Below are 11,290 nucleotides of genomic sequence, written 5' to 3'. Positions count from 1 at the left end.
CAGCAGGTGTGAACACCTAAGGGTCTTATTTTTACACAAAGGTGACCAAACCACCTACACCTGCATGCAGCCTGCTTTTTTTTTTTTTTTTTTTTTTAGGCAAGGCAACCCTTGGTTGACCTCACAGATTGCAAGGACCTTGTCAGTTTACAATCCTTATTTTTTACTTTTTTAAGTCTATAGTACCTGATCTTCCTAGGTGGTCTCCCATCTAAGTACTAACCAGGCCCGACCCTGCTTAGCTTCTGAGATTAGACGGGCAGCCTGCTTCTCTGTTCCCTCTTGACGACGTATCTCGTGGCCCACGTCTCTGAGCATGTGAGGGAAGGGAGAGGGAGAGGCTGGCTGGGTTCGTCTTTAGTTTCTTTTTACTTTATACTTACTGTACTGATTGAATTTCTGTTGGGTTATGACATACGTACAGTGAGTTGAGCAGCTGGATGACCTCTTACCCACGTACACATCCGTGCAACCGCCAGACTCTGATCAAGAGAGAGAACATTTCCAGCCACCATTAGGGTTTTGTCGGGTCTTCTCCAGTCCGTATTTCCCCTCCCAGAAATAACCACTATCTTGACTTTTGGCGCCATAGATTAGTTTCAGATCCCACCTAAATGGAACAGTACGCTCTGCGTGCTTTTGTGTCTGGATTTTTCATTTGATGTAATGTGTGTGAGATTCATCCGTGGAGCTGGGTGTGGCATAGCTCATTCCTCTTCCTTGCTGAGTGATATTCTGTTGTGGAGAGGGACCACAGTTTATTTACCTGCTCCCCCGTGGCTGGACATTGGGGTCAGTTCTGGGTTTTGCTTTTGGGACGAATGCTATGGTGAACATTCTTGCACTTGCTTCTCTTCTCGATGGCCATAAGCACTGATTTCTCTCAGGCGTAAACCTAGGAGCAGGATTACTGGGTCGGTAGGGGAGGGGATGTTTCATAGAACTGCCAAACGGTCTTCCAAAGTGGCTGTTTTAAGAACGGTGGAACGAGGTGACAGGGTTGGACGTTCGTGTGGAAACGGGGCAGGGGGCGGTGAGGGAATGGATTAGGGAGGACACGTGGACTCGGCAGGGAAGGGACGGGGGCATGGGGCACCTGGCGGGGGCACCGAAGGTCTGAGCCTGCCATGCCACAGGCCGCCTGATCTTCGACAACCTGAAAAAGTCCATCGCCTACACCCTGACCAGCAACATCCCCGAGATCACACCCTTCCTGCTGTTCATCATGGCCAACATCCCGCTGCCTCTGGGCACCATCACCATCCTCTGCATCGACCTGGGCACTGACATGGTGAGCCTCAGCCACCCCCAGGGCCCCAGGAGGGCAGGGTCCCCCTTCCCCGGCTCACCTGGACTCTCCCTGCCCAGGTCCCTGCCATCTCATTGGCATACGAGGCTGCCGAGAGCGACATCATGAAGAGACAGCCCAGGAATCCACGCACTGACAAGCTGGTCAACGAGAGGCTCATCAGCATGGCCTACGGACAGATTGGTGAGGACCTGGGGACCCCGTCTCGCTTACGGCTGGATGCCCAGGCCCTGCAGCGGCGCCTGGCCCGCTGTGGGCAGGCAGAACCTCGTGCTGAACGAGCACAGTAGAAGCAGCCCTCAGTGCCGGAGGTTTGGAAGGGAGACTTGCAGTCAGGTAGTGGTCTTCCAGGCGGGGCCGGCACAGGTGGAGGACAGGCCCGGAGGCGGGTGCACCCGAGTGGCAGCTCAGGTGGCCTGGGTCAGGTGGGATGGAGCCACCAGGTTATCCATCTGAGGACAGCCCCCAATTTGAGGCTCCTGTCCTAGAGGCCCAACTCAGGTGCTCACCACCAGGTAACGCCCTCAGGTTGCCGTCCGGAGGCCTGGGTGATGCTCCAACAAGAGGATGGAGGTGGCCTGCCCTTCTCCTGGTGGGGGTCTCGGGGGCCCCCGAGGTGCACTGGGCAATCCCGAGCCTCTCCTCATCTCCCTCTCCCCTCCTCCCAGGAATGATTCAGGCTCTGGGCGGCTTCTTCTCCTACTTTGTGATCCTGGCGGAAAATGGTTTCTTGCCCGGCAACCTGGTGGGCATCCGGCTGAACTGGGATGACCGCACTGTCAATGACCTTGAGGACAGTTACGGGCAGCAGTGGGTGAGTGGGACTGGACCCCACGGCATGGCGAGGGCTCCCAGTGAGTGTGCCTGTCCACAGTAGGAGCCCCAGGCAAGCTGTCCTGCTTCCTACGATGGCCCCTCTGCTCCAGGGGCCATATCCAGACCCTCTCTGAGCACGTAGGGCCTCCTGGCACTCTCAGCCCAGCCTGTCATGGGCCCGGTGTCCACTGGCCATGCTCCATACTACCAGGCAAGATGCTTTCGCTGTTTCTTCCCCATCTCTGTCTGTCCCTTCAAAGTTCACTGGTGTTTGTCTCCTCTGGAGGCCCACGGGGTCCTTGACCTCCTCCCACTCTCCTCCACGCCAGGAGTGGTCCCTGGTCCCTGGCTGATGACCGAGGTCACCATTAACCTTTCTCCTTCCTTGCACATCTCCTGATTCTTCCCGTGGGGCATTTAGCCTAAGAGGGGAGACATCTCTGAGGCTCTGGGGGACTCCGTTGAGACAGAGTCCCTACTCTGCCCGGGGTGCAGATGGGAGCTTGGGGGCCGGGCTTGGGGCCAGGCTGCGGCCACACTGACTGCATCCTGCACGCTGGTCATGGCTCTTGCAGACCTACGAGCAGAGGAAAGTGGTAGAGTTCACGTGCCACACGGCCTTCTTCGTGAGCATCGTGGTCGTCCAGTGGGCTGACCTGATCATCTGCAAGACGCGCAGGAACTCGGTCTTCCAGCAGGGCATGAAGTGAGGGCCGTGCGGGGCTGGCCACGTCTGCCCCTGTCCTCTGTTTCAGTTTTTGCCTCTGAGTTGATTTTCTCTCAAGTGGTCACGTCTGCGTTGGATTCTCTCGGTCTCTGTCTGTCTCTCGCGTGCGCGCGTGCATGCATGCACGTGCGCGTGTGTGTGTGTGGTGTCACTGGGTCCCTCTCCAGCTCTGCTTTACCTTTCTGCACCCTTGCCTGCCTTTGTGTCTGTCACTGTCTCTGTCTGTCTTTGTCTTTCAATGTCACCACCTCCCTGGATCTGTCTTTGCCTCTCTCTTTGTGTCTTTACCTCCGTGTGTCTCCATGTCCATGTCCGTCTCTCCATCTGCCTCGGGGTGTGCTTCTGTCTCTGTGGGTGGGGGTGCTGGTCAGGTTCCCCGGGTCCAGCTCTGCCTGTGCCTCCAGGAATAAGATCCTGATCTTCGGGCTGTTTGAGGAGACGGCCCTCGCTGCCTTCCTGTCGTACTGCCCCGGCATGGACGTGGCCCTCCGCATGTACCCTCTCAAGTGAGTGCTCCTTGCCACCTCCAGTGTCCTCCGAGGAGCCTTCCCTGTGGGACAGCCTCACAGGCCCCGCCTCTGTGTCCCCCACGGCAGTCCTCATTCCAATGACACCAAGCCTCCGCACCCTCTGGGACATTCTCACAGTGGGCACTCTGCAGACCCTGGCCGGCGGCCATGGCCAGGGCACCCTCCCCTGTGGGCGGAAGGGGTCGAGGGGGACCCTGGCGCGGCCTCTCCTGTCCTCTGGGACTCTGCCCCTTGCTCCCGTTGTGGCCTCGTGCTGACGCTCTCCTGCTGTCCCATCTCTGCAGGCCCAGCTGGTGGTTCTGTGCCTTCCCCTACAGCTTCCTCATCTTCGTCTATGATGAAATCCGTAAACTTATCCTGCGCAGGAACCCGGGGGGTGAGGAGGCTGGGGCGGGGGAGGGGAGGCTGGAGGGACAGGCCAGGAGCTCGGGCGGTAGGGGGTGGGGAAGCGCTGTGGTGACCAGCCTGATGCTAACCTCACTCTGTCCCCCGTCTCTCTTCGGGGTCTCTCTCCCTTCCCTTTCCATCTCTTCCCTCTCTTCCTGTCTCTCTGGGCCTCCTGTTTGTCTTTCCACACGTCTCTGTCCTTTGCGGTTCCTTCCTGCATCGTTCTAACTCTCTCTCTGTCTTTGTGCTTCTCTCCATCTGTTTCTTTCCTCCTCTGTCTCTCCAGGTTGGGTGGAGAAGGAAACCTACTACTGACCTCGACCCCACCACCTCGCCCATCTCTTCCTTGTCCCCGAAGCCCAGGATGGCCCCCTCCAGGCCCCCCCATTTTGTATTCTGGGGAAGGGGCCCTCTCTCCCCGTGGCCCCCACCGTGGCCCTAACCCCTCAGAGGATCTCCTGCCCCCTCCCTCTCGAGACTTCCTCTGGCTGGCTTCTCTCCCTGCCCCCTGCCTCTGCCTTTCTCCTCTCTTTTCTGTGTCTCTGTTTCTCGCCCTCTCCTCATCCCGACCTCCCAGCTCCCTCCCTGGGCTCTTTTTTACTCCCCCTCAACCCCGGCTGATGCCATCTCTGGTTCTGGACAATTATCAAATATATCAGTGGGGAGAGAGAAGTGGTGTGTGTGTGTCGTGCTTGCTTTCTGGACCGGAGATGTGGGTGGGATGGTGTCCCTTGTGCTGGCACATGTGGCCGGGGGAGTCACACAGCACCAGGAATTTCACCTGGCACCAGCTCGGAAGTCACAGGATCTCAGGGTCATCAAGTCATGGAGTTTTAGATGCAATGAAAGTTAAAGTGAGAGCAGCTTGAATTCGCCAAGCGATGGGATTATGGGATCAGAACCGGGGAGAGGAAGGGACTCAGACTCAAGATGCTCTCATGTTGGACTTGGACCCTGCGGAGCGGTGACAGTGACGCCTGTGATGATGACAATGGTAGCGATTCATCGAGCGTCCACCCTGTGCTCTGCTCTCTTCTGTGTATCAGCTCATTTAATCCTCACAGGTGGGGGGAAAAAGGGACTTGCTCAAGGTCACACGGCTGAGAGGCGACAAATCTAGGATTTGTACCTAGGCTGTCCGAGCTCTAAGTCACTGTGCTCTTTCCTCTTTTTATTGAAATAAACATTCATACCATGGCATGCACAAATCTTAAAGGCACAGCTCAACGCTTTAAACAATTACATCCACATAACCACCACCCAGATCAATACAGAACACTTCCATCGGCCCAGAAAGTTCCCCTGTGCCTCTTTCCAGTCAGCCCCGCTCCAGAAGCAACTGCTGATCTGATTTCTGTCACCATCCTTTAGTCGTGCCGTGTTTGTACAAAGGAAACCTTATGGCATGTTGTCTCGTGTGTCTGACTTCTTGTTCTCAACATGTTTGTGAGATCATTCACATGGTCGTGTGGGTCTGTAGCCCACTTTCATTGTTACGTAGTATTTTACGTAGTATTTGTGTGAGTATAACATTCGTTCATCCAGTCTCTTATTGATGGACATTTGGATTGTTCCCACTTTGCGAATGTTACACTGGGTGCTGCTAGGAAAAGGAACATTCTAGTAATGACGCGTGTATGCCTCTCTGTTGGGTACATGCCTAGGAGTGGAACTGCTGGTCATGGGAGAGACCGTGTTTAGCTTTACTAGAAATAGCCAGACCCTTTCCAAAACTCTCACGTCATCCTGCAGTCCCACGCTGCACGAACGTTCCCGTTGCTTCGTGTCCTCGCCAACATTCGATATCGTCAGTCTTTTGAATTTTAGCCATTCTGGTTGGGCGGTTGTACTACTTCCCTCAAGGCAGCCTTCTTAACGCAGTCCAGAGATGAGAGTCAGAGGAGGGGCTGGGACCGGGATGCTAAGAGCTCATGAGTGTCAGTAGGTGTGTGCACATGTCCCCTGCACACACCTACTGACACTCATGGCTGAAGGAGGAGTGCCTGAACCTGATGTGGGGTTAGTCAGAGGGCAGGGCCATGTGTACCAGGCACTGTTCATGATGCCCAGGACAGAGCCTGGTCCTGGGAGGGGTTACGTGAGCCTGGAACTCTCCTAGGGAGGCCGCAGAAACTATTTTATTCATCGGGTACAGTGTGAGAAAGGCTCCCATAGACAAGTGGGCACTCAGAGGCCCAGAGAGGGCAGGGACTTCCTCCAGGTCAGCAAGGGTATAACCCACGTTTCTGATTGTCTATGCTAAGGTCTTCTTACCCTCCCAGATCTTCCTCTGAGGATCCAAGAGGCAAGAAGGAGGCCTTGGTTGGAGGGACCACGGGCCAGGGTCCATCTCCCAGTCCTTTCGGGCGCTCCCTCATCTTGCACCATCCCCTAGTTCAGGGCCCACCTACCAAAGATCCCCTCTCAGGGACCCCAACTTCCACCATCTTCTTGTGAGAGAAGCGGTCCTCCCATCTCTCACAATATCTCTGCCTCAGTGCCCTCTCTCCCATAATCGGTTTCCAAGGGCTGCTCTCACACACTACCCCTGGGACCAGGTCCCATCTCCCCAAATCCCCTGACTCAAAGATTCTCCCCATGCTCCGCTCAGAGAGCCCCTCCCACAGTGTCCTTGCCTCTGGACCCCACTATCCACGGTCCATGATGTTCGACACCTCCAGGCCTTTGCCTTAATATCCTCTGCTCAGAACAAGTCCTGGTGGATTATGGAGTAAAATCACTTTCAATGAGTTCCTATAAGGAAGCCCCGCAGCTCTCGTAACAAAAGTCAAACCCAAATTTCCCAAGGCTGGCCATGGGAGGAAGCAGCCGGACCTGTGCCTCCAACTCTCTGCTCCTCAAGATTCATCTTCATCTTGGGGGCTCTGTCACTGGTGACCTCTGAACTCAGGTACTGCTCCCCCATTAATGTACTCACCATCCGCCTTTTCTTTCCTGAAGCCAACCTGGACCCAAGTGAGAAAACTGAATGCGACTCCACTAAAAGTCTAGGGCTGACAAATGGGAAGTAAACAGTAATGAGCCAGACTGATCTTCAAAGTGTGGTTCACTGCGCTTCGGCTTGGGACACTGTCCCACCCCCAGGAGGCCTCTTTGCCTATCGCTCCACCAGCCCCTTGAGGCAGGGGCATCTTCCTCATCTCCCGGAAATACACCAGGCCTCAAAGCCCAAACCCAAAAGGAACGTGGACCTTGGAAGATAAAAGTTGGGGTTCGGTGTTGCCTGGATTTCCCATGTGGGAATTCTACTCCAGCCTCAGCCAACCTTGGAAAACGAGGCCCTCAGTCCATGAAAGGGGGCTCAGGCTTCCTTACACACACATTCTTGAGGCTGTTTTGTGCACACCTTTAGAGCACCAGCCGTTTTCCCACAATTCATGCAGGGGCAGGGGCAGGGGCAGGGGCAGGGGCAGGGGTAGGGGCAAAGACTGAGAAAACCACGGCCGTGGGAACTAGGGAGAGGAAAGGCTCAGGCCTCAGACACCAGCCACTCTTCGGGACATCCACAGGGCCAGGAGCCCCTAATACTTTGCTGTTATACTTGAGAAGGCTGATCTGTAGGAATAATCATAACATTCACGATAATATAGTAGCAATAACATCCACTACCATTTATTGAGCAGTTACAAAGTATCAAGACTTAAGCACTTTACTCAGACCATGTAACTGAATCATCTAAACTGTTTAAGGGTGGTACTCGCAGGATGCCCACTGTTCAGGTGAAGACAGAGGTTCAGGGAGGTGACGAGGTCAACAGCCTGGATTTTCACCTCTGACTCCAGAATTCCAGCTCTTTTAATTATAACAACCTCCTCTTTTAAAAGTTCTCACCCTTTCCCTTTTCCTACTTCTCTCTTTCCTATCGAAAGGGTGTCTCTAGGTCCCTAGTCCTAACCCATTCAACCCTGGGAGCCCAGGGTTGTGGGGGAAACTTTGCAGCAACTACGGCCCTCTCACTAGCTTCGAGGAAGGAATTTCCACGAATTCTCTACAGTCTCACTATTCAAAACATGGTCCAGGCACTAGCAGCATCAGCATTAGGTACTTGATTAAAAATACCTATGAATGGGCACCACCCCAGATCTTCTGAATCAAAATATGTAGTGTTTTATCAAGCCCTTCAGGTGTTTCTTACGCCCTCTAGAGTCTGAACGACAGCTCTAGAAGGTCCCGTTATACCCTGCCCGGGAGAGAGTACACAGCACTTGTTCCTTAAGCGCTCGCATAACGCCTACTCGTGACAATCCCCCTCCCCTGACGCTACATGTTCGGCTGCTGAAACTACAACTCCCACAATGCCCACAAGGGCTCATCGTTGCTTTAAGCGACTACATTTCCCAACGCGCCTTGCGAGCCAGACCACCATCATGGCGTCCGCCGTCCCCGACATCATCAGGACTATAACTCCCACAGTGCTCAGCGGCAGAACTCCCGCCCTCAGCGGCTCCCGAACCCTGCCACGTCCACTCGGCTGGGTGGGGCCCGGCTCCCGCGGGGCGGGCAGGGTGTGGGGAGCCCGGGGCTCGTTACAGCGGTTCTACCCCTCACGACGCAGGCATGGCGGCTGAGGACCAGCAGAAGGATGCCGAGGAGGAAGGGCTGAGCGCCGCGTGAGCAAACCGGCTGTCGCTCCCCTGAGACTCGGGAGTCAGGCCCTCCGCCCCCTCCTCCCTCGGGTCCCAGGAATCCGGGCCCCCAGACACTAGAGTCTAGGCCTCTGGACTCCTCTTCGAGGACTCTGGAGTCTGGGCCCTCAGCCCCCTCTTCCCCTGGGGTCCAGGAGTCTCGGACTCTTCCCCCCTTTCCCACCCACCGCCCCCAGAACCCCGGAGTCTGGCTCCCTGAGGCCCCCATCCAGGTCCACCGCTAGCTAACCTGGCCCCGCCCACCAGGACCCTGCTGCCGAAACTGATCCCATCCGGCGCCGGCCGTGAGTGGCTGGAGCGACGCCGCGCGACCATCCGGCCCTGGAGCACCTTCGTGGACCAGCGGCGCTTCTCGCGGCCCCGCAATCTGGGCGAGCTGTGCCAGCGCCTCGTCCGCAACGTGGAGTACTACCAGAGCAACTATGTGTTCGTGTTCCTGGGCCTCATCCTGTACTGCGTGTGAGTGCCTCTCCGCCCGACCTCGCCCCCTTCAGGTCGCACTGGTCGGCCCGGCCCTCAGCGGCCAGCCCCTCCTCTCACCTGCCAAACTCACCAAAAGGCCAGGTCCCTACTGCCGCATCAGCCTGGCCAGGACGCGGTGTGACCAAATGTGACCTGAACTTGCCTGATCTCAAGGACATAACCTGTCCTCCGCTAGTGTAGGTCAGGGTCCCCCTGGCTGGGTCAAACATCCTCAGCTGCCTGACCGATGCCTCTTTACCTTTCTCCAGGTTGACGTCCCCCATGCTACTGGTGGCTCTGGCCGTCTTCTTTGGTGCCTGTTACATCCTTTATTTGCGCACGTTGCAGTCCAAGTTTGTGCTCTTTGGTGAGAAATTTCCTGCCCAGATGTATCCCTGACCCCTCAAATCCTGGTCTCTTGGAACAAAAAGCTCCAGGCCCAAACCCACGTCTACCCAAGCCTAGATCTGCGCTTGAGCCCCCAAACCCCATCCCTTAAAATCTCAGATGCACCAGATGCTCCCATCAGGTCTCAGCCACCCAAATTGTTATTCCCCAAACCTAGAGTGGAATTCCCCAGAACCCGCTCATCACCTAGTTCTTGTTCCTTAAACCTACCCCTCTCCCTCCCTAACCTCTCTGCAGAAAGCGTCAGCTGCAGGTACCCACACTGGACAGTAGGTGGCGATCTTACGCTGGCCTAGATCTGTCCCCCTTCTCTGTCTTGCTTCCTGGGGTGGGACCAAAAAGATCTTGGGACTTCTCAGGGAGAGAGAAGCTGAGGCCTGCAGCTCATGTGGTCACAGACTGGTACCAAACACCATTTGAAAGGAAGAGGGGCCTGAGTCCCCACCCTAGGGAAGCTCAAGGTTTAGAGTGGGGACAGAGAAGAGTTGAGATCAGATAAGCAGTAGCCCTGAGACAGACTCCTTCAGGGACCTGCAGGTTATCTACATGACAAAGGTGGGCTGGTAGAGAGGCATGGTGACCAAGCACAGGGCATGGAGGGAGCCCCTGGAGCACAGCTGTGACCTGGCTTCTGCTGCTGCTGCCCCCTGGGGCCTATAGACCCAATCTTCCAATCCGCCAAGAGAAACCAGAAATCTGTTGTTATGTGAAATCATTTCACTTCTCTGTCATCCACAAATTCTTAGGGAACATTGTGCAGGCTCAAAAAACACATCCACAGGTCAGACTTGGCCCTTGGGCCACCAGATTAAAACTCCTGGTCTGCGTGAGTGTGGGCTGAAGCTGGAGAGCCCTAATCTGGGGGAGTGGGAGGCTGGGAGCTTCCTAGAGGAAGTGGGGTTGAAGGCAGAGGGCAGGGGGCTGAGGAGGGTGTATTGTATTCTGGTGGACAGTGGGGATATCGGGAAAATGGGTGGGGCCAGGACTCTGAGGGCTTTGGCATGAGAAGTTTGAATGTTCCTGAGGCACCCAGAACTTGTGACAGCGGACTGTTGGGGGGCATCTGGGGTTACTTTGGGAGCGGGGACACATGTCTGAACAGCTGCTCCAATGCCATCTGCCCCCAGGCCGAGAGGTGAGCCCTGCCCATCAGTATGCTCTAGCTGGGGCCGTCTCCTTTCCCTTCTTCTGGCTGGCTGGTGCAGGCTCAGCTGTCTTCTGGGTCCTGGGTAAGTACAGGGTCTGGTGGCGGAGGTAGGGGCCAGAAAAGGGAGCGAGGCCCTGAGCTGCCTGTTTTCCTGCAGGAGCCACCCTCGTGGTCATCAGCTCCCACGCCGCCTTGCACCAGATCGAGACCGTGGACGGGGAAGAGCTGCAGATGGAGCCGGTGTGAGGCATCTCCCAGGACCTGCCAGCCTCCCGAACCAGCTGCCCCATCTCTGCACCGCTGTCCTGCACAGCTCTGCTGCTCCGGCCAGAGGCCCCCTTCTTATCCCAGGCCCAAGGAGGGACCCAGCTTTGGAAATAAAGCTGTCGTAGTTGTGTCATGCAGCACGTACTCTCCCAGGATCTTCTGTGGATCTGTGCGGGGGGATGCTGGGGAACCGCAGAGACCGAGACAGAGGGACTTCAGTGGGAGAAGACAGTAAGCAAGATGAATAACTAAAATATGGTAAGGATGGCCAACGGCGATGCACGCCAAGGAGAAGAAAAGAGTTGGGAAGGGAGACTGTGCCAGGGGTCCCCCAGGCCACCCCCATGCTCGATGATTTGCTAGGGAGACTCAGTACACAGTTGGACTCACGGCTATAGTTTACTATGAAAGGACACAGCAGAGTCACATGGGGCGAAGTCGAGACCAGGTACAAGCGTCCCAGAGTCCTCTCCCAGCAGAGTCACATCGGACGTGCTTGTTGCTTCCGGCAGTGAATTGTGATAACTGTAAAACGTCTGCCGGGGAAGCTCATTAGAGTCGCAGAGCCCA

General features: G+C 56.0%; 2 protein-coding genes across 2 annotated transcripts in view; both read left to right on the top strand.

The window, feature by feature from the left end:
* Positions 1-4,438, top strand: part of ATP1A3 (ATPase Na+/K+ transporting subunit alpha 3) — a 19,588-nt gene extending 15,150 nt beyond the window's left edge. The window contains exons 17-23 of the mRNA XM_023524729.1: positions 1,137-1,291; positions 1,369-1,492; positions 1,978-2,123; positions 2,701-2,831; positions 3,257-3,358; positions 3,667-3,758; positions 4,056-4,438. Of these exons, the coding sequence (XP_023380497.1) occupies positions 1,137-1,291; positions 1,369-1,492; positions 1,978-2,123; positions 2,701-2,831; positions 3,257-3,358; positions 3,667-3,758; positions 4,056-4,084 (779 nt within the window). The 3' untranslated portion in view covers positions 4,085-4,438. The remainder of the gene's footprint in view (positions 1-1,136; positions 1,292-1,368; positions 1,493-1,977; positions 2,124-2,700; positions 2,832-3,256; positions 3,359-3,666; positions 3,759-4,055) is intronic.
* Positions 4,439-8,228: 3,790 nt separating this feature from the next.
* RABAC1 (Rab acceptor 1) lies at positions 8,229-10,860 on the top strand. Its single transcript, XM_011382806.2, has 5 exons — positions 8,229-8,400; positions 8,683-8,895; positions 9,168-9,265; positions 10,434-10,535; positions 10,611-10,860. Exons 1-5 carry the CDS (start codon positions 8,348-8,350, stop codon positions 10,697-10,699), a joined length of 555 nt encoding a protein of 184 aa, XP_011381108.1. The 5' UTR covers positions 8,229-8,347; the 3' UTR covers positions 10,700-10,860.
* The last annotated feature ends 430 nt before the right edge of the window (positions 10,861-11,290 follow it).

Source organism: Pteropus vampyrus, unplaced genomic scaffold, assembly GCF_000151845.1.
Source record: "Pteropus vampyrus isolate Shadow unplaced genomic scaffold, Pvam_2.0 Scaffold490, whole genome shotgun sequence".
Lineage (NCBI taxonomy): Eukaryota > Metazoa > Chordata > Mammalia > Chiroptera > Pteropodidae > Pteropus > Pteropus vampyrus.
The sequence above is the reverse complement of the archived record's forward strand: the minus strand, read 5'-3'. Positions and strand labels throughout refer to the sequence as shown.